The 22,680-nt window shown below is 48.7% G+C and overlaps 1 protein-coding gene across 2 annotated transcripts; it reads right to left on the reverse strand.

The window, feature by feature from the left end:
- Window positions 1-7,238: 7,238 nt before the first annotated feature.
- On the reverse strand, window positions 7,239-18,300 carry GLUL (glutamate-ammonia ligase). Of its 2 annotated transcripts, none has more exons than XM_001516295.5 (7): window positions 18,181-18,300; window positions 14,877-15,055; window positions 13,858-14,019; window positions 12,305-12,451; window positions 11,719-11,846; window positions 11,264-11,463; window positions 7,239-9,026 (listed from the first exon to the last, which is right to left on the reverse strand). In XM_001516295.5, exons 2-7 carry the CDS (start codon window positions 15,040-15,042, stop codon window positions 8,708-8,710), a joined length of 1,122 nt encoding a protein of 373 aa, XP_001516345.1. In that variant the 5' UTR covers window positions 15,043-15,055; window positions 18,181-18,300; the 3' UTR covers window positions 7,239-8,707. The 2 variants fall into 2 exon arrangements, with proteins under 2 accessions (XP_001516345.1, XP_028936166.1); XM_029080333.2 differs by lacking the exon at window positions 18,181-18,300 and adding an exon at window positions 17,391-17,784.
- Window positions 18,301-22,680: the final 4,380 nt, after the last annotated feature.

Genomic DNA, 22,680 nt, shown 5'->3' on the forward strand with positions numbered 1-22,680 from the left:
AGGCAACAGAGTTGGTAGACACGTTTCCTGCCCACAATGAGCTTGCAGGTCTCCGCCAGGTCAGTGAGTGGTTTGTCAACTGGGTTTCAATGTTTTGCTCCAGATAATTTAGCCATTCACCTGCCCAGAGGCTCAGGGCTGGATCAGGTTGAGTCTCTGACAAGCTGTAGTTTCTGTATGTTTAGCAGGTAGGAGAGGGTGTGGTTCTTTTGGGGCTTTACAAAGTTGATTCTTGGGGAGTTTTCCCCAAACTACTGCATAATGGGAAACCCTTGGTGAAAATACTTGAGAAGGAACTTAAACTGTGCAAAGAGACCGTAGAGAGGCATCCTCCTCCCCTTCCCTGGGCCTCTAGCATTAGCCCCCTTCCCTCCCCATCCCACTACCCAGGAATGAGGGGCCTTAGATGGTAGTGGCTTGTGGGGTCTGGCATGCTGAGATTCTATGCTATGGTCTGAAAGATTCCCAGACCCCTTGCAGCCTCTGCCCCAGTCTTGCCTGAGCACGCTACCCGATTTATATTGTTTATGCGTCCTCTTATCCTGTGGCATTATAACCCCTCCAATGCCACGCTGGAGTGTAACCTACAGCTGAGTGAGGGGAGTGGGGGTTGCCCAAACAGTTGCTGTGTGAGGGGTTAAATTGGATGACTGCAAACAAGGAGGCCAGAATAAATGTTTTAAAGATCTTGGGATCTCAACTGATGGGATGGGAGACCAGCGGGCGCAAGTCTGTCAACTCCTTGTTGACAGGGATTGTGTCTACCTACTCTATTGTATTGTGTTGTACTCTCCCAAGCACTTTGTACAGTGCTCTGCACAAACTAAACTTGCAATAAATTCCATTGATTGATTGATGCAGTTGAGCGGTAGACTGTTTAGAGACAGCGGACTAGCTTAGAGTGCCTCCTTGAACAGATGGGTAAGAGGGTTAAGTGCTCTGTGTAAACAGATGCATCAGTCAGCTATGTAAGCTAATGCATCAGCTTACCTACACAGTTCTGTGTTGGTAGTATCATTTTCATCACAAAAAATCAGCTTGGTGTATGTCAGGAGGGCTGGGAATTTCCATCAACTTGTCGTAGAAACTGCCATTCAATGGGGTGACCATGTTGCCAATACTCTTCTAGACACTCACTTTCCTTCCAGTCCCCAACTGTATACTCATTCATTCATTCACACTCCCAGCCCCAGTAGAGTTGAATCTCCAGGAAAGAAGTTCTAGAAAAGGGGGTACCAGTGGTTCAACCCTTTCCCCACCCAGCCCTATTAATGAGGCACGATGGTGACACAGGCAACTTCCCTAGGTCACTGTCCCTCTACTACCCTTCCTTTCCAAAATCTTAGAACGAGTCGTCTACAATCGATGCCTAGAATTCCTTAACTCCCATTCTCTCCTAGACCCCCTCCAATCTGGCTTCCGTCCCCTCCACTCTACCGAGACTGCTCTCTCTAAGGTCACCCGTGACCTCCTTCTTGCCAAATCCAATGGCTCCTACTCCATTCTGATCCTCCTTGACCTCTCTGCTGCCTTTGACACTGTCGACCATCCCCTCCTCCTTCATACCTTATCTCACCTTGGCTTCACGGACTCTGTCCTCTCCTGGTTCTCCTCTTACCTCTCTGGCCGATCATTCTTGGTCTCCTACGCTGGAGCCTCCTCCCCCTCCCATCCTTTAACTGTTGGAGTTCCTCAAGGGTCAGTTCTTGGCCCTCTTCTGTTCTCCATTTACACTCACTCCCTCGGTGAACTCATCCGCTCTCACGGCTTTGACTACCATCTCTACGCAGATGACACGCAGATCTACATCTCCGCCCCTGTCCTCTCCCCCTCCCTTCAGGCTCGCATCTCCTCCTGCCTCCGGGACGTCTCCACCTGGATGTCGGCCCGCCACCTAAAACTCAACATGAGCAAGACTGAGCTCCTCATCTTACCTCCCAAGCCCGGTCCGCTCCCAGACTTCTCCATCACCGTGGATGGCACGACCATCCTTCCCGTCCCGCAGGCCCGCAATCTCGGTGTCATCCTTGACTCGTCCCTCTCGTTCACCCCACACATCCTATCCGTTACCAAGACCTGCCGGTTTCACCTCTACAATATCGCCAAGATCCGCCCTTTCCTCTCCACCCAAACGGCTACCTTACTATTACGGGCTCTCGTTATATCCCGGCTAGACTACTGTGTCAGCCTTCTCTCTGACCTCCCTTCCTCCTCTCTCGCCCCGCTCCGGTCTATTCTTCACTCCGCTGCCCGGCTCATCTTCCTGCAGAAACGATCTGGGCATGTCACTCCCCTTCTTAAACAACTCCAGTGGTTGCCTATCGACCTCCGCTCCAAACAAAAACTCCTCACTCTAGGCTTCAAGGCTCTCCATCACCTTGCCCCTTCCTACCTCTCCTCCCTTCTCTCTTTCTACCGCCCACCCCGCACGCTCCGCTCCTCTGCCGCCCACCTCCTCGCCGTCCCTCGGTCTCGCCTATCCCGCCGTCGACCCCTGGGTCACGTCCTCCCGCGGTCCTGGAACGCCCTCCCTCCTCATCTCCGCCAAACTGATTCTCTTTCCCTCTTCAAAACCTTACTTAAAAATCACCTCCTCCAAGAGGCCTTCCCAGACTGAGCTCCTCTTCCCCCTCTACTTCCTCTGCCATCCCCCCTTTACCTCTCCGCAGCTAAAGCCTCATTTTCCCCTTTTCCCTCTGCTCCTCCACCTCTCCCTTCCCATCCCCACAGCACTGTACCCATCCGCTCAACTGTATATATTTTCGTTACCCTATTTATTTTGTTAATGAATTGTACATCGCCTCGATTCTATTTAGTTGCCATTGTTTTTAGGAGATGTTCTTCCCCTTGACGCTGTTTAGTGCCATTGTTCTTGTCTGTCCGTCTCCCCGATTAGACTGTAAGCCCGTCAAACGGCAGGGACTGTCTCTATCTGTTGCCGACTTGTTCATCCCAAGCGCTTAGTACAGTGCTCTGCACATAGTAAGTGCTCAATAAATACTATTGAATGAATGAATGAAAGGTCCCTCCATTCTGACCACCGACTCCCATCAGGAGGCAGAGTTGATTCCTCCACTCTTACACATAGTATCTGGGTGATTTATTGAAGAACTCAAAAGCAATCACCGTGGCTCTTCAACCCATTCTCCATAGCGCCTAGGATGAAGACAGTGAGGGCAACCAAACTTCAATGGGAAAATTAAAATAGAAACTCCAGAGCCTATCATCCCCCTATTTACATGACTGTGACAGCCTCTTCACTGCCCTCCCAGCCTCCAGCCTCTACCCCAGTTGAAACCAGCCTCCTCATCGCTACCTGGATCATCTTCCTGAAACATCTCTCAGCACATGTTTGTCCACACAGACTTCTGATAGTTGCCCATCTCCCTCTGCATCAAACAAAAACTCCTGAACATTGGTTTCTATCAGCTTTCTCCCACTTCTACAATATCCGTTGTATTTTATCCTCCCAAGTGCTTCGTATAGTGCTCTGCACACAGTCCATATTCAATAAATACTGAGTAATTAATTAATTGAGTACATATTGGCTCCCAACTTGCACTCTTCTCTCCTCTTAAACTCACCCAATTGCACCTCGCTATCAATTTGCCCCCTGGCCCCTTGCTCATGCTAACCCTCAGCCTTGGAACTCTCTCCCCTGACAAATCCACCAGGCCTCAGCCCTCCCAATCTTCACAGCCCCCCCTGAATGTCCCACCTCAAATAAGCCTTCCATGATCAATTCCCAATAGCTTTAGTCACATCTACCCTTAGAACTCATGTAACAGGATTTATGAGTACATGTAATTTTTTCTGATTTAATCTGATATTTCATTTGTGCACATATTTTTCCTCCCATTCTGATCCTTCTTCCTTAAGTGCTTACTATGTGCCAAACACTGTTCTAAGCACTGGGGAAGATAGAAGGTAGTCAGGTTGTCCCACGTGGGGTTCACATTCTTAATCCCTATTTTACAGTTGCGGTAACTGAGGCACAGAGAAGTTAAGTGATTTGTCCAGGGTCACAGCAGATGAGTGGCAGAGGTGGGATTAGAATCCACATCCTCTGACTCCCAATCCCATGTTCTTTTCACTAAGCCATGCTGCTTCTATTACTGGTACTTCTTTTTTTATACTTTCCCAAATGGCTCTGCATGTGGAAGATACTTTTTGAAACTTTTGATTTGATGGATTGATTTGCAGCTGCAGGAGTCTGAAGAGAGGTTTGGTGCCTGAGGCAGCAATTCAGTTTGGCAGTTTGCCCTTTCTACCTATTCCCCCATCTACTCTACCCAGCTTTAAGGAAAGTTGCCTTTTTACCATTCATTTTGGGCTGGGGTTATCCATGTGGTGGTTTCCTTAGCTCTTGACCATGCTGCTCAACCTGGAGAACTAAGAATTCCCTGGAATTTGGGGTGAAAGAGACTCCTCTTTCCATTACCATTCCTCTCCTCCCCGGTTTCCTTGATCTCAGAGGCTGAAATGACTTGGTTATCTTTCTCAATTTGTTTGTTACCATTAAAGCTACCATGTCTGTCGAATTAATTGCAAAAAAACCCCATCAGGTACAGAATTTTGCACTCTGATCCTTCGGTGGAAACTATATAGGGAGGGAGGGTAGAAATGGGAATATGTCACATCTTTCCTTCTTGGCTTCTGATTGCATTACCTTATTCTTATTTTAAGTCAGTACTGGAAGAGCAAATCAAAGTAAGGAAACAGGTGGTTGGGTCAGAGAGCTAAACTGGGTGTCAAGAGTCCTGATAGGAGGAATTTGAGTCTGTCACAAAACTTCTCTGCTTTCTTCCCTCTTTCCCAGGGATAATGGAGTATTAATGAGATAGCACTCTATCCCTAAGGAACAGGAGCCAAGACAGTGTCTTGTGTGTGAAATGAATTGTACATTTGTGTGTGTGTGTGTGTGTGAATGAATTGTACATCGCCTTGATTCTATTTAGTTGCCATTGTTTTTACGAGATGTTCTTCCCCTCGACTCTATTTATTGCCATTGTTCTTGTCTGTCCATCTCCCCCGATTAGACTGTAAGCCCGTCAAACGGCAGGGACTGTCTCTATCTGTTGCCGACCTGTTCATCCCAAGCGCGTAGTACAGTGCTCTGCACATAGTAAGCGCTCAATAAATACTATTGAATGAATGAATGAATGAAAAATCACAAGGTAGTGCTACTGCTGTCAACCATCACTGAATGTCTTGCCCCTTCCGCTTCTTCATCCTCCCTCAGCTGCTAATAAATAATAAAAAAAGCTTAACCAGCCACTCAAAAACCCTGTCTTCCACGGAAGAATGAAGTGGAAGCCTACACCTGAGAGTTCTTGAGGCCTGGGAGTCAAAACTATTCCCTAACCAATCACTCAGTAGTATTAATTAAGAATTTACTCTGTGCTCTGCAAAGTTCTGAAGACCACTGTTCTAAGCTGTTGGGAGAGCCCAGTAGAGTTAGTAGATACTATCTCTGCCCCAAAGGAGTTTACAGTCTAACAGAAGGGCAGCTGAAAGGACAGTTAGGGCACATGAAAGGTCCACTTTCCTTTTTTTTTATGGTATTTGTTTAATGCTTACTGTGTGCCAGGCTTTGAACTAACCGTTGGGGTAGTTACAAGTTAATCACGGTGGACACAGTCCAAGTCCCACTTGGGACTCAAACTCTTAATCCCCATTTTACAGATAAGGTAACTGGGACACTGAGAAGTTGATTGACTTGGCCAGGGTCACCCAGCAGACAAGTGGCAGAGCCGGGATTAGAACCCAGGTCCTTCTGACTTCCTCTTCCAGAAAGTTCTCAATCAAGTGATGGTATTTATTGAACACTTACTGTGCACAGAGCACCGTACTAAGTGCTTGGGAAAGCAGCTTATTGGCAAACTCTGATCTCTGCCCACAGAGAGCTTACAGTCTACAGAGGGCTGTAGGCATTAGAATGAATTACAGAGAAAATAGACTATAAGGATGTTTACATAAGCTCTGTGGGGCTGGGGTGTCACATTGCATAACACCAAACATTTTCCAACCTAGGACACCCTTCTCCCTCTCCAACTGGTTTTTAACTATTGCGCATATTTATATTGGCTGAGGATCTGCCATCTTCTCTTCCCTAATAGACTGTATGCTTATAGAAGGCAGGAACTGACTGTGTGTCCTTTAACAAATATCCACATAAGGTACTAAGCATCCAGAAACTCATTAAAAACTTGTCTGGGGAAACTGTTGAAGATAACAAGACAATCAAGGCAGGGCGGTTAGTAATGTTTATGGAGGACCCAGTTAAACTGGGTCTGCTTTTCTTCCCCATTCCTTTTCTGTTTGTGCCAAGTCTGGAGTGCAGGCAGCTCACAAGAGGAAGGAGCCATGTGCTATGTAGAGAACAGTGCAATTAACAAGGTGTCTTTTATATCTTGTTAATGTTGATAGGTTCAGCTGCTTCATCCTTACCCATTCCCAAAACATTTCAGATAGAATAGAGGCTGTTGGGGCTTTGGGAAAAATTGCATCACTTTTTTTTGAATATTTGATAAAGATTCTTCTGTAATAAATAGTATTATTGAGCAGTAGGCTAAATGTTTGGGAGAGTACAATAAAGTTAGTAGACATGATCTGTACCCCCAAAAAGACCAAAAGGTAGAAGATAACTTTTTGGAAAGCAAATAATTTCAAAACAAAAAAACTAAAATCTTAAAAAAAAATAGTCTGCAAAATCCAAGGGTCAGGAATTTGGCCTGTACTTTTTCCACAAAGACCCTTATGATCAATTCTCTGGGGATCTGTAAGAAATTTCATGCTCAAGCAAATCTCTGGTAGCCAAGATCTGTCATGATGCCCAAGATGGAGGTTAAGTAGGAGCCTGTGAGGATCTTGTGATCCTCCACTTGTGGCAGTTTTCTGGCAGGGAACTAAGTGCTTTAAGTGCTTAAGTTTATTTACATTTTGCTTGGTAGGGGTGCACTAACTAAATGGAAAGAATTCTACCCAGTTGCTAAGCTGTTAATTTATAGGGTTATTTTGGGCAACTGAGTAGCCAGGTTTTACCAGGCTGAACATGAGATTAAAACTCATGGCAAAAGATAGGGACCAATGATAGAATCTGGAGATTATGTTCCTAAACAGCCATCCATGTGGCAACCTCTAAAAACAATCCAAGACCCATCCCTCCCTCTTAAACTCATTATTGTACAATTTTTTGTCCCTAAACCACACATCCAGAGAAACCAGCAAGAGGCAGATTCATAAGGATTAAGGTGGTTGGTTTTATTATAAAAGAAAAACTAGTCAGAAGTTTGACAAATGCAAAGGAATATCCGGCAATTGAGGAAGAGTAACCAGAAGGTACACAAAGTCACAACTATTTGAATCCCCCAGTGTCACCCTGCCTCACCCTGACGGGCCCAGGGGTGCTGGGAAGGGAAAGCTCAACACTGGAGCCTCAAACACGCAACTGAAAACTGTACAATTTAGGAATCCTAGAAACATTAAAATCTAACCTTTTTTGTTTTGCTTTTTAAAAAAAATTATATATCAAAAGCCCTGCTTTATTTAGTGACATGCTAATCCCACCAGAAAATAAAACACCCACACCCCCTTGTCAGTAACATGGTTAAGTTGACCAGCCAACTCATTTAAACCTCTGTATGTCTACATGCATGCATTTGTGTGTGTGTGTTTGTGTGTACGCACATACACACACCCCTGTGAAAGCACTTTTAAACCACCTGGGCACCATGGACTGGTGTTTCCCTGGTGTTGTCATCTGCTGGCATGACAACTGTGACAAAATGCGCCCTTCAAGTCTGTACATGAGCCTTGTGGGTGGTTGAGAAGTGTGAAAAGCCACAAGATAATGTAAGGACTGCTGCTTAAGCTTCCACCTTCCCTGCACCTTTCCTAGTATCCCCTGTTCTCGGTGATCTTTCTGACTTCACCCAATATGACTAGATCCAATTGGTTTCAGACCCACACACATTTTTTTGTCTTTACATTTAAATATAAAAATACTACTCTGCTTGTGTTATAAATGAGTGGTGGAGTGGGAGGTATAAGTGGCAATAACTTTTTCTCTTTTAAAACTGAGAAGTGTATCAGTACACAGTCCCTCCTCCCCCCACCTTCTCCCAGTGCACCTTGTCTTCTGGCTGTGGTGCTTAACCCTGTACCAAAGGGACCCTAAAAGCCCACACTCTCTCTCTCTCTTTCACACACACACACACACACAGCAAGAAACAGAGGGCATTTTTTAGCCTCCCTTTCCCATAACCCTTTTAAGAAAGCTGGCTACGGACTCACCGGAATGGGCACTCTCTTAGAGGCTGGGACTCTAGCCTCGATACAACACATACCCCACATCTCCCCTCAGCGAGGCTTCTGCTAGTTTCTGGAAGCCACTGAACGATGGCTGCTGAATGCACAAAATCGATTAGATGGAAGCAGTGGTTATAGTCCCCTCCCCCAGTCTTCCAAAGCATCGGGTAAGGTGGCAGATTTCCCTTCCTCCCCCCACCCCCCCTCAAAAAACAACAACAACTCAACCCCACCCCCAAAACTCAAGAAGCACAAGTTATCACCTGAGCGCAAGAATCATGGTATATCTTGTGCCCTTAGAGTTACATCTAGTAGGTGAATCTGGAAGGGGGAGGGCAGGATCAGAAGGCCAGGGCTGGGGTCAAGTTGGGGGGCTGTTCTGGAAGTCCCAGTCCATCTAGTTTTTGTACTCAAAGGGCTCCACGCCACTCTCATTGAGCAGACACGTACGGATGAGCGCCTCGGTCACAGCGAAAGGGTCACAGTTAGCAGAGGGCCGGCGGTCTTCGAAGTAACCCTTTTTCTCCTGGCCGACGGTCCTGGGAATGCGGATACTGGCTCCTCGGTTGGCCACGCCAGCTGAGAACTCGTTGATATTGGAGGTTTCGTTGAAGCCGGTCAGTCGTCTGGCGTTGTCCAGCCCCCCTTTAGGGTCGTAGGCACGGATGTGGTACTGATGCCGCTTGCTCAGTCGCTCAATGGCCTCCTCGATGTGCCTGGTGAAGGGACACAAAGTATCATGTGACTACGAAAGAAGTGCTGTCTAGTCCCTAGTGAGAAAAGGAGATACTCCCTCTATCACCCTGGCTTTTACTCAGATGGATTCCCAGCTTTTTCAAGAATTTATTTATTAGCTATAAGGGAAGAGTATTTATCATTAAGTATAGAATTCCTCTTATGACCTGTGCTTATAGCCACTTCCTACCCTAATCTAATGTGTGTAAAAATGGCCCTGGGAATCTAGAAGCAAGACTAATTGAGCCTGTTCAAGTAATCCCATCCCAGAACCCATCTCCCAAATCCTGATATCAGCATTGTGGCAGCTCAGTCTTGGGGCCTGGGATTAGCCTTGGACTCCCACCATCAATAAGTGCTGCCATCTGTGTATACACAGAGGGCAACCGAGGAAGTAAATGAACAGAAGAAACTCATTTTACAGGGATAAGAGGGACCAGAAGGGACAGTCAGAAAGTGGCCCAGACAATCAGGAGGCTCCTAGGAAAAACACAGTCCCGCAATCAAGAAAGCATATCTTCCAAAGGCAAGGAGTGGTTTCAGCCCAACCTGATCCTCACTTACGCCCACATAAGCCTTTGCATAGTACTTGTCTATTGTCTAGACAGAACAAAATGTAAAGCGGAAGAGATACAGAAAAAGGTCGACAAAATGACCATCATCAGGAGGATGGAGGAGCTACCATGAGGGTACATTAGAGATTAGGCCTCTACTAGTAGGCCTCTAGGCTGGAGAGATGATGACTGAAAGGAGAAAAGTTTACAGAACTGTTTACCAAACTTTATAACCTTAGGATGAAGAGCGCCTACAGAAGCTTAGAAGTAGTAGGTTCAAGTCAGGGAAAAACTTTTCACACAGTAGAAGATTAAGCAAATAGAATTAATTACCCAGGAGGTGTACAGGCAGATTGAGAAATGTGTTAGACGACACATTCCTGATCACGATCGTGGGTTGGGGCACGGCAGGAGGAGGGGTAATAGTGCGATGCCAATTCTTTCAATAAGCATCTTTTGGAATTACATGAGCTTGGATGGCCCATTGCTCCAACCCAAAAAGGCACTGCTTACCAAGAGAAACTCCAGGAAATTGACTTTGGATTTGGCCTTTGCTGGCAGAACCTGTCAGTAAGGACACTCCCTTGCAGCCTTTTCCCCAAAGAGCATAGAAAAGTGCTGTTGCAGATGATTCCATTGGCAAACTGCTTCATTTCACTTGCACTGTCAGTAAATATGATTTCTCTCTAGACTTCACCCACAAAATTTCCTCTTCAAATACCCTTCATAGTGCTTCCCCAAGGTCCTCAACCTCATCTGATTTCTTCTTGAAGAACTTTACTGAAGTACTGAACAAGGCAAGTCTGATTCCTATTCTGAGAATGCCTGTCACATGAAACCTTTCCTCCTTGCCCTGCTTCTCTTTCTGCCTGTGACTACTGCCCTACCAGGAGGAAAATGGTCTTGAGATGAGGGATTAAGAAAGCCAAAAACAGCCTACCATTTTGGCCTCATTGGATCAAATGACTAGCCCTTAAGATGACCCTGGCAATTTGAGAAAACCCCCATAATGCAGAGCCAGCAGTCATTTATGGGCACGGATCTGAGATGACTGGGAGAGTTTGCCAAATCCCTTTCTCTTCCTCAAAAGCAATTATACCACAGTATGAGTAGTCCTCCAATGGGACTGATTCTTTTCCCCCCGGTATTGCAGTGGCCTGCACTCATCTATGAAAATAAGATCCAAGGCCCCAGAGAGATTAGCCAACATTTGATTTCAGTCAAGCCCCTCAGGAATTCCAAAGAATGACCCATCAAAAGTCCTGGGGATAGAAGGGTCTGTTAAGAAAGGAACCAACAATACTCTAAATTTCACCCCTTAACCTCTAGACTGTAAGCTCCATGTGGGCAAGGGACATGTTTACCAACTGTTACATTATATTCTCTCAAGCGCTTAGTATGGTGCTCTGCACATAGTAAGTACTCAAATACGATTGATTGATTTACTTATGAGAGACTGAGACTGTGACTAGCCCCAAGAGATATCCCCCAGGCTGGGATTAGAACCTCAAAAATCTACTGTTTTGGCACTTAATGTCATTCAAAAGCCGCAACTCCCCAAATTACTCTGACCTCTTTTGGTCCTTCCTGACAGCTTCCAAGTCCCCTCTCTCCCAAGTGAGGATGCAGCAAATGGGAGCCACCCAGACTAGACCGACACTTACTTGAGACCATTCTCTTCTCTCATGGCCTTGGTGCTGAAGTTGGTGTGACAGCCTGCTCCATTCCAGTTTCCAGGGATGGGCTTGGGATCAAAGGTGACAATCACCCCAAAGTCTTCACACACCCGATGAAGGATGAAGCGGGAAATCCAGAGGTGATCTCCCATTTGAATCCCCTCACAGGGGCCTATTTGGAACTCCCACTGGAGAGAGCAGAGGCAGGATTCAGTCTTATGCCACCCACCCAGCCCCACTAATTTCTACTCTCTTTCAAGATATCTCCTCCATTCCCACTCTTACACTCAAGACCAGTCCTCCCAGTGTCATGTGTGTGGCTGCAGCAGCCCAGGGGTGGTGGGGTGAGGTTTCCTCCTGGACTGGGCCCTAACCCCCTTCAAGTGCACAAGCTCCTGTGCCCAACAGAATGCCAGTGCCAGGAAAAGAGCTGAAATGATTACCTGGGCTGGCATTACTTCTGCATTTGTTCCTGCGATTTTGACACCGGCATAGAGGCAGGCACGATAGTGAGCTTCCACAATATCTCTGCCATAGGCTTTGTCTGCTCCCACACCGCAGTAATACGGACCTGCAGTGGCAGAGAAAACAGGAAGATGAGCATGAGATGTGGCAGGCAAGTGCAAACTCAGACCCCTTCCTGGGAGCAAGTGTGAGTTCCATGGCTCTCCAAGAGGAGAGAAATCTTTATCTGAAGACCTGCTCGCCTTTCCTTTGCATCACTGCCACTTGGCTTATCTTGGGAGTAAGCGTCTTTTCCATGTCCTTGGAGATTCCAGTGGACCCTTCAGTCCTTATGTCAGTCTTAGTCCTCATGGGCAAAGTTTCTCGTTCTGTCCTTTGATATGGGGAACATGGTGGCTGCCAAACCCAAAAGAACTCTGGGACAGTGACCATCTGGGCCAGTTTCATGGCTTTTGATGAATGGGATCCTAACTTAGTTGCGGTGCGCCTCCAGGAAAGAGCTTCCCTTTCTGGTTCAGATACAGCCCCGAGGGAGTTGGTTGGGGCTCTGTCCCGCGAGCTTACCCTGGGGCCCAGGGAAGCCATTAGAGGGCCAGCCAAAAGGGTGTCCATCTGTCCCCAAGAGAGTATATTCCTGCTCCATTCCAAACCAGGGGTGTTGGTTAGACACCATGTCCATAATTCTTTTACAGGTGTGCCTTAGGTTGGTCTCTGGAATAGAAGAGAAACAAAGAAGCCTTGAGCATGGACGAAACACCCCCACAAATACCAAAACACAGTTCCCAAGAGATCCCTGGGCAGGCTTTTCCAGCTGGGGCAACAGGGCCAGCTCTCCGACTCAAACACTTGTTAACTGCCCTGTAAACTGGCCTTCCTTTGGAAAGCTTTCCCCACCCTTCACCCCTAAAACAACGTTCAAGCAGAGGGGCCAGAGGAGGGGATCCTGGAAGAAGCGAGATGGGTATGGAGTGAAGTGAAGGAGCAGATGTAGCCGAGAGATTGAGAATGAAGAAAGCTAATGTGGGAGCACATTTTCAAAGAGACAGAATCAAGGGACAAAGGGTTTCCTCCTAGCAGAAAGTGTCCCAGGTTAATTCAAGTCACCTAGTAACTAATCTCCCCACCTCCCACTTTCACCCCTCGGTAGCAATCTAGCTTGGTTGCCAAACCCCCTAGGATTATTACTTGTCTTGTTAAAATAAACTCCCTTTGGCTGACGAGGACTGCAGGGGACTCAGCAAATGAATCATGGCCTTGGTCTGGACATCCAAGGGAAAGAGCTGGGTCTGCTATCAGGCCCCAAGGCTGCACCAAGCATGCTTTTCAAGCTCATTTGCAAGTATTGGTGATTGGAGCCAATGGTTTTGAGCAATGGGATGAAATTAGATCAAATACCTTGGTCCAAGCCTTATGTTTTTTCATCACTATCTGGGTAGCTGGGTAACAATGGCTACCGCCTATGTTCTGGAGAGCAGAAGCAAGAAGATATTTAAACCCTAGTTGAGAGCACTCAGAACTACCCCACAAACTCTCGTAGTCTTCCGTAGCATTACAGTGCCAATTTACAGGCCACAGGCAAGAAACACCATCTAAGCCTCGAACCCTAAAAGGGTGTACTGTCATGGACCCGTGACAGTGTTAGTCTGCCATAACATATTCCCAAAGATTTAGGGATGATATGCCATAGATACTGACAACTCTGATAAGGTACCCAAGCACTAGAGAGAGGCAGCTCTTCCTGGTTGGTAAGACTGTTCACAGGCATGGAGGGAGGAGCACAAAGATCCATTTCCGGGAAGAAAATTTCATCTCCTGGGATACTCTTCAGCCAATTTAGCAGGCAGAATAGGTGCTAATGAATAGCTAGTTAGTGGAGGCAGGGTAATTTAAGAGCAGACATTTACTGGTTTAGAGCTGCCCCACCCATTTTCAGTAATTCCAGAAAATTCAGAACCTCTCAGGTGCAGGAATGGAGAATGCACCAATTCCTGCAGTTGCTTCTGCTTGTTCACTGTAACAGGACTCGTCTTTCCAAAACATTCCCTGGGCTCAGTCTTAACCTGCTTCTGGGCTATCGCAATCCTCTGGGCCAGGAAGGAAGCCAGGCACAGACATACCTGCAGGCTTGCGATTATATTTAAAAACTTCGCAGAAAATGAGCTTGTTGGGGTCCTTGCGAAAGGGATCCCGGAACATGGCAGCTGGGACGAGGTACATGTCACTGTTGGAGCCTTCTGACTGAAAGGTGCTGGATCCATCAAAGTTCCACTCTGGTAGTTCTGGGTAGGAAGAGAAACAGAGACCTGAGTCGTCAGGTAATAAACACACAAGAGGTCTCGAATCTGGGCAGGAAATTCCAGGATTCCCTTCCCCACCCGCCGCTCAAGGAAGAGAGGAAGCATGTGACTAGAAGAGGGATCATCTTCTAGCTATCACGTGTAGAGAATTCATGAGCAAGATCATTCGATCTCTTTCTACCAACACATTTTTTGGGTGTACGGTGCTTTTTAAAAACTATTTTTGAAAGGATTAAAAATGAATCGCCCAAAAGTACATCAGAGTTCTCTCAAAACCCGCTCAGATTGGGGCCCCATGGCAACTGGTTGAGAAACCTTGTTGCTCTGAGTCAAAAGAAGAGATTAGGGGATTGAGATATGCAGTAAAGATTTAAAGAGATTTAGACCGTCCCCCTCTCCCCCACCTTGTTTGCCCTCTGGCCAGTACCCTCTCTACTTCTGGAAAATAACTGACAATGTCAGTGGAAATATCCTGTGAATTGCAAGATAACTTCTGAACTAGGTGGAATGATAAATATGTCTCTGGCACTGGGTGGAAATAGGCTGCTTATCCACTTAATAGCCTCCGTCTACATTTGGGAGGTCACTAACCCAGAAAGCCCTCTCACGACTGATAGCTTAATTTGCTATTTGCTCTGAAAGAAAAGAAGATTTAAGCAGTAAACTCTTCTACAAGTCTGAACTCAGGATACAAAACGCCAGCTTTACTACCTTCAGTTATCTAATCTGCAGCCAGAACTAGGCAGTAAAGGTTTTGCAGCAGAGGCTGGGGGGAAAACTCCCTTCCACCTTCAGTGCAGCACGGAATAATCAATTCCCAGGGCGTCCCAGCCTCTTACCTTCAATGCTCTTGGGTTCGCTATCCAGGGTTCGGGTTTTGCAGCGCAGGCCTTCTCCGGTGCCATCAATCCAGATGTACATGGCCTGGACCTTTTCGCCCTGGGGCAGGTCCATGTACATCTGTTTGATATTTTTGCTCAGGTGAGAGCTGGCTGAGGTGGTCATGGTGGAAGCAGTCCTGCAGGCCAATTAGGTGGATGAGAGAAGAGAAAAAGGAAGTCATGAGAATTCTTCCAGCCTCTGGCTTCTTTTCCTTCCCCAGACTGTTAAAGACAATAAGATTCACTCAAGCACCTTGTTACCTTCCCAGCAAAGTGCCACTTTCACCGTTATTTGTCTAACTATGCAAATTAAAAACTTCCGAGTAGGTGAGAACATGACATTCTATAGCAGCAGGACACAGATTCAGACCATTAGAAGAGGAAGACTGAAGGGTTCTTTACTGGCCTCCAAGTTTTCTTGGAGGGGATTCAGAAAGGGCGCCTGCCTGAGGGCAAACTACAAACCTGCCCCAAACCCAAACTAAGAGAACACCTACGAGTATGTATTTTTCCTTGCTCTGGGACTGTCTCCTCCCATAAACTGGGCTCAGGTCGGCTATTCTGTAGTTCCATTCAATCATATTTAATTGAGCACTTTCTGTGTGCAGAGCACCACATTAAGCAAACACTACGATAGAGTTGGGAGACCAGATCCATGCCCTAAAAGACCTTACAATCTAGGGAGGAACTCGTATTCTGATCCTCTTTTAGACCACTTTTCCTCCATACCAGGCCATTCAATTTACAAAGCAGAAGGTAAGACAGCCCTCCACAGCCAGGGGATGGCTGGGTTCTGGAACTCACAGCCCGCCCCAGAACACAGGCAGAGAAACTTCTCGATCACCAAACATCTCGAATCCACAGGGCAGAGAGAACATACGATTCTGCTCCAAAATTGAGAAAAACTTGGAGCAACCTTGGCCTAGTGCAAAGAGCACAGGCCTGGGAGTCAAAGGACCTGGGTTCTAATCCTCATTCTGCCACCTGTCTGCTGTGAGACCTTGGGCAAGTCACCTAACTATGTTTCTGTAAAATGGGAATTAAGATGGCGAGCCCCATTTGGGGCACCGACTGGACCCAATACAACATGATTATCTCGTATCTACCATATCACATAGTACAGTGCCTGGCACATAAGAGTTTAAACAAATACCATAAAAAGGAGGGTGGGAGAGGGGGACTTTCAATAGGCAGCCATCACTGTGCCATCTGTCTGGAAAACCAAAGAGTCGTGGAGATCTTTCTCTCCTGGGGTAAGTGGAAAATAGACGAAGCATGGTCAAGAAGATAGAGCACAGGCCTGGGAGTCAGAAGGACCTGGGTTTTAATCCCGGCACCGCCACTTGTCTGCTGTGTGACCTGGGGCAAATCACTGTGCCTCTCTCTGTGCCTCAGTTCCTCCACAAAATTTATCTGTGCCTCAGTTCCTTCATCTGTAAAGTGGGGTTTAAGATTGTGAGCCCCGCGTGGGACAGGGACTGTATCCAACCTGATTACCTTGTATCTACCCCAGCGCTTAGTACATTGCCTGTCACATAGTAAGCGCTTTAACAAATACCACAGTTACTATTAATTAAAGGACACACACAAGTCTACACTCTATCAATCCCCAAAAAGAAGTTTAGCCCTAGGAGGAAGGAGAGTCTTGTCATTCAAATCACTGGGGGAGAGGCCAGGAAAGTCACCACCAGGGTCTGCCCCCGCCCCACTGTTAGGGTGGTGGTTCCCTCCAGCCTCCTCACCCTGGTGCTTTTAACACTCATTCATTCATTCAATCGTATTTGTTGAGAGCTTACAGTGAGCAGAGCGCTGTACTAAGCGCTTGGATACAGCAATAAAGAGAGATAATCCCTGCCTTCGACGGGTTTACAGTCCAGAGGGGAGAGACAGACATCAAAAAAGGTAACGAGGCATCAGTATAAATAGAATTATAGATATATACATAAGTGCTGTGGGGTGGGGGCTGTAGGGGTGGAGAGCAAAAGGGGCGCATCGTGGTGATGCGGAATGGAGGGGGAGCTGAGGAAAAGGGGGCTTAGCCTGGGACCCAGACCCCAGCGTCCCGTGCCTCCAGCTTCCAAGGCCGGGGACCCTGGGCCGTATCGGGCCCTCTGAAATCACTTCTCCCAGGGGAGCACAAGCGATCCCGAGATCCGGCCTGACTATATACATATATATATATATATGTATATTTACATATACGTACATATATATATGGATATAGATCTCCATTTTGAAATCTTCTCTAGACTGTAAGCTCGTTATGGGCCGGGAACGTGCCCGCCAACTCCCTTGCACTGTACCCTGCCAGGCTCTTCGCACCTAGTAAGAGCCCCATAAATAGGATGGATTGGTCTCTTGGCTCTCCGCCTGGCGAGCCATCGTGGGGGGCTCCAACGAAGGGGTCCCCTTTCTCTCTCTCTCTCTCTCTCTCCTCCTCCCCCCCCCCAGGACAGCCCCCCCTCTACTCACTCTTGCCATCGCCCCTGCTGCTGAAATGCGGTCCCCAGGCAGGACACGGGGGCGAGGAGCTCTGGGCACTTTATCTTTTTCCGCCTGTAGCCCTCTCTTTTCTTGGCCTTGCGGCCCCGGGGACACTTGGCCCGCGGGGAGGCGGACCTGACCATAGTCGGCGGTCCGGCTCCCGCCCTCGTGCCCCGGACGGTGCCCGCCTGGCCCTCCGGTGCCCTCCGGGCCCTCCCCGAGCTGGTCGCAGGGGAGCGGCCCCCCCGGGAGATTCAGGTCCACCTCGCGATCAGATCCCCAAGGGCATCCCGGGCCCCTGCCCTCCTCCTCCTCCAGCTCTCCTTTAGGGTCTCAGAGGACCGTAAGAAGGGGCATGTCCGCCCCTCCCGGAGGGAAGGAAGGGGTGCCGAGGGGAGGGAGGGCAGACGAGGCCGCCCCCCCGGCTGCCTCCGCTCCGGCTCTTGCCCTCCGGGCCGCCCCTTTGTTGGGTCACAACTGCCAGTCCCAAGGGGGGCAGGGGCAGGAGGGGAGGGAGACGGCAGCCGGAGCAGCACGGGGGGGCCGGCAGGGGATGGAGGAGACCCGCGGGCCGCTCTTCAACCAAACGCAACTCTTTTTTCCTTGTTTTCCAGCGCCGCCTCGGAAGGCCGTCGGCGGCCCAGCGGCAGGACCGGGCCCCGAGGGCGCCCACGGAGGAGCCCCGGACAAAGGAGCGGGTGAGTGCGAGGAAGGGCGGGGAAAGCCCTCCGCTGAACCCCCTTCCATCCCCACCCCTTTGGGCCCGGCCCGCTTCTACCTCGGCTGGCTTGATGGAGAAAGAGGAAGAAGGCGGACAGAGGTGGCCGGCGGGCGGATGCAAAGCGTGGACTGCTCAGCTGCACAGATCCGTTGCCATTCTCAGCTCCGGCGGGCCGGCGGCCGCCCGCGGCTATATACGAGACGCCCAGCCCGGGGGCTCCCCCCGCTCCCTGATTGGCTTGCGGTGGGAGGGAGCCCCGGCCTGATTAGCTGGTGCGGGGAGCAGGGAGGACGGCCATTGGACGGGAGAGGACGGCGCCGGGCGGGGGGCAGGAGCAGGGACAGGCAGGCCGCTGCACATTAATAATGTTGGTATTTCTTAAGCGCTTACTATGTGCAGAGCACTGTTCGAAGCGCTGGGGGAGATCCAGGGTCATCAGGTTGTCCCACGTGAGGCTCACAGTCTTCATCCCCGTTTTACAGATGAGGGAACTGAGGCCCAGAGAAGTGACTTGCCCACAGTCACCCAGCTGACAAGTGGCAGAGGCGGGATTCGAACCCGTGACCTCTGACTCCCAAGCCCGGGCTCTTGCCATTGAGCCACGCTGTTTCTCCGAGCCACGCTGCATTCATTCATTCGTATTTATTGAGCGCTTACTGTGTGCAGAGCACTGTACTACTACTGTACTACTGTACTACTACTAATAATGATAATGATAATAATTAGAGAAGCAGCATGGCTCAATGGAAAGAGCAGGGGCTTTGGAGTCAGAGGTCATGGGTTCGAATCCCCGTCTCTGCCACTTGTCAGCTGTGTGTCTGTGGGCAAGTCACTTCACTTCTCTGGGCCTCAGTTCCCTTGTCTGTAAAATGGGGATTAACTGTGAGCCTCACGTGGGACAACATGATGACCCTGGATCTACCCCAGCACTTAGAACAGTGCTCTGCACATAGTAAGCGCTTAACAAATACCAACATTATAATGATGATGGCATTTCTTAAGCGCTTACTGTGTGTGGAGCACTGTACTACTACTACTAATAATGATGATGGCATTTCTTAATAACAATGTTGGTATTTGTTAAGTGCTTACTATGTGCAGAGCACTGTTCTAAGCGCTGGGGTAGATCCAGGGTCATCAGGTTGTCCCACGTGAGGCTCACAATTTAAATGCCCATTTTACAGTTGAGGTAACAGGCACAGAGAAGTTAAGTGACTTGCCCACAATCACACAGCTGACAAGTGGCAGAGACGGGAATTCGAACCCATGACCTCTGACTCCCAAGCCTGTGCTCCTTCCACTGAGCCACGCTGCTTCTCTAAAAACTTAGTGTGCAAATCACTGTTCCAAGCGCTGGGGGGGATAGAAGGTGATCAGGTTGTCCCCCCGTGGGGTTCACAGTCTTCATCCCCAAGCACTTACTTAGAACTTACTTGCTTAGAACAATTCAGCAACAGAGACAACCCTACCCAACCACGGGCTCACAGTCTAGAAGGACAGACAACAAAACAAAGCAAAACAAGTAATAATAGTAATAATGTTGGTATTTCTTAAGCGCTCACTATGTGCCAAGCACCGTACATACAAGGTCATCAGGTTGACTCACGGTCTTAATCCCCATTTTACAGATGAGGTAACTGAGGCCCAGAGAAGTGAAATGACCTGCCCAAAGACAGCTGACAAGTGATAATGATGATGGTATTTGTTAAGCGCTTACTATGTGCAAAGGACTGTTCTATGCGCTGGGGGGGGTGGACACGAAGTGATCAGGTTGTCCCGCGTGGGGCTCACAATCTTAATTCCCATTTTACAGATGAGGGAACTGAGGCACAGAGAAGTTAAGTGACTTGCCCAAAGTCACACAGCTGACTAGTGGCGGAGCTGGGACGGAGCCGTGCTCTTTCCACTGAGCCACGCTGCTTCTCTTAGAGGGGCCTCAGTGGCATCGATATAAATAGAAGTACAGATATATATCCATCATTAATAAAATGACTAGAATAATGAATATGTACGTACACACATAAGTACTGTGGGGTGGGGATGGGGGTAAAGCAGAGGGAGGGAGTCGGGGCAATGGGGAGGGGAGGAGGAGCATGTGCAGAGCACTGTACTAAGCGCTTGGAATGTACAATTCGGCAACAGAGAGGAACAATCCCTGTCCCTCAACGGGCTCATAGTCTAGAAAGGGGGAGACGGACAGCAAAACGAAACACAGAGACACTGCAGCACCAGCAGCCACGGCGGCAGGAGGAGGGGGGCGGGAAGAAGGGAAGAGAGGAAAACAAGAGCCTGCTCTTGCCAAGATGGGGACCCCGCCTTCTGCAGAGAGAAAGGAAAACAACCTCCCCGCCGCTGCAGTGGGCCGGAGCGAGAGGGGCGCGAATCCTCGCTTCTCCCGGGGGAGGGACCCGGGCCTGCTGAGTTAATAATAATTGTGGTATTTGTTCCGAGCGTACTGCGTGCCGGGCATTGTACTAAGTGCTGGGGTGGATAGAAGCAAATCTGGTCGACCCACATAATAATAATGTTGTTATTTGTTAAAGGCTTACAATGTGCCAAGCACTGTTCTGAACGCTGGGGTAGATACCAGGTAATCAGGTTGTCCCACGTAGGGCTCACAGTCTTCATTCCCGTTTGACAGATGAGGAAACTGAGGCACAGAGAAGTTAAGTGACTTGCCCAAGGTCACAGTTGACAAGCGGCAGAGCCGGGATCAGAACCCACGACCTCTGACTCCAAAGCCTGGGCTCTTTCCACTGAACCACGCTGCTTCTCAATGATAAGGATGGTATTTGTTAAGCGCTTGCGAGGTGCCAAGCACTGTTCTAAGCACTGGGGTAGATACCAGGTTGTCGGTTGTCCTACGTGGGGCTCCCGGTCTCAAGCCATATTTTACAGGTCAGGTAACTGAAGCCTGGGGAAGTGAAATGACTTGGCTAAGGTCACACGGCAGAAAAGTGGTGGAGGCGGGATTAGAACCCACAACCTTCTGACTCCTTCCGTCCACTACACCACGTTGCTTCCTTCGGACTCCGACGCTGAGCTCACAAAGACACACACACACACACACACACACATACACACACACTTCCCCCTGCCGCCTATTCATACTTTATTTTCACTTTTAAGACAGCTCCTTCCTCGCTGGGAAAGAGCCTCCCTTCCCCCAGGCCCAAAGCTCGGAGGGGGAACAAGCACAGGATTGCAGTTGGTCCAAGACCTGGGCATCCAGGGAGGCGGGCGGTGGGACCCCTGTCTCCAGGTAGCCTGCTTGCATTTGTGCTGCTCCAAATTGCCCTCGGTTTATCCCCCACCGCAACCTGCTACTTTCATTTCGAGGGAGAGACGGGCCTGGGGAGGTGGGGAGACCAAAAGATGCCAAACGTAGGAAGGGGAGCGAGGAGAGTCGGGAAGACTAAATTAAGAGGGCAGGGATTCCAAAAGTCTAGAGTTTAATTTCTGCTCTACCCAATGATTCTTGGAAAGTGAACTGAGCTTCCTAAATGGGTATTAATAAATCGACCGGGTTTTACTTTCACTCATCCAAAGGAGGAAACCCAGAAAGCATTTCTCAACTGGGGACTAGGTTTCTCCCCCGCCCCCCCGAGAAATGTTCCCTTCCTATTCCAGGGACCCCGATGAGAAGGGGTTTCAGCTTGAGCATTTGGGTTTTTTTAATGGTATCTGTTAAGATCTTATTATGTGCCAGGCACTATGTGCCAGGCACTGTACTAAGCGCTGGGGTAGGTTCAAGCTAATCAGACTGGACACAGACCGTGTCCTACACGGGGCTCAGAAGCTTAATCCCTGTTTTGCAGATGAGGTAACTGAAGCACAGAGAAAGTCACACAGCAGACAAGTGGCAGAGCAGAATTAGAACCCAGGTCCTTCTGACTCCCAGGCTGGTGCTCTATCCACCAGGCTATTCTGCATTCTCTCCCCATCCCCAGCCACGCTTCTCCGCATCCTTCCAAATAAACTGGTGACCTGCATTTTAACATATGATGCACCCCTTGGCTCAGGGCTATGGTTTGATCCCTTAGACACTCACTCTCCTTGAAAGGTTTGGCAAAGCCCATTCAGGACAACTGGAGGAGGTGGAACATTCCTCAACTCCTGCAAGAAAGAGAAACTCGGGTCCTGGGCTGGCAGGTGTCAACTAAGTCATTTTACCTGGGCATGACAGCCAAGGAAATCGGGGTGCCAGGTTGGGGAGGACAGGGGATAAATGTCATCGCAGAAGGCACCCCTTCGGAGCTGAGTGCCTAGGAAAGTTGTAAAACTGTGCAAACCATGAGTTTTATTTTACTCTTTTAATTTCTTTTCCATCCCTTACTATCATTTTCCAGGACCGAGAGGGCAGGGGATGGGATACTGCCAGGTGTCATTGTCTGTTCACAGCTACCTTGGCCATTCCTGGCCCCTCTGAAAAAAAAACAAAACTCAGCAAAAACTCCCGTGGACACCAATTCCAGTCTTTAAAGAAGGTGGTGAAGGAGGGGGTAGAGAGAAATTATGAATTTGCTGAGTTGTCCCTCAGAAACCCAAATGGTGCAA

The sequence above is a fragment of the Ornithorhynchus anatinus genome, chromosome 16 (assembly GCF_004115215.2).
Source record: "Ornithorhynchus anatinus isolate Pmale09 chromosome 16, mOrnAna1.pri.v4, whole genome shotgun sequence".
NCBI classification, from domain to species: domain Eukaryota; kingdom Metazoa; phylum Chordata; class Mammalia; order Monotremata; family Ornithorhynchidae; genus Ornithorhynchus; species Ornithorhynchus anatinus.

Bases quoted from the DNA above. Each gene is read 5' to 3' on its own strand.
- GLUL (XM_029080333.2), bottom strand. From the start codon at position 17,545: ATGGTCAGGTCCGCCTCCCCGCGGGCCAAGTGTCCCCGGGGCCGCAAG. The intron at 14,020-14,876 runs GTAAGAGGCTGG...CTTCCTACCCAG, and splicing joins CGAACCCAAGAGCATTGAAG to AACTACCAGAGTGGAACTTT. The intron at 11,464-11,718 runs GTAATCATTTCA...TGCTCTCTCCAG, and splicing joins CAGAAGTAATGCCAGCCCAG to TGGGAGTTCCAAATAGGCCC.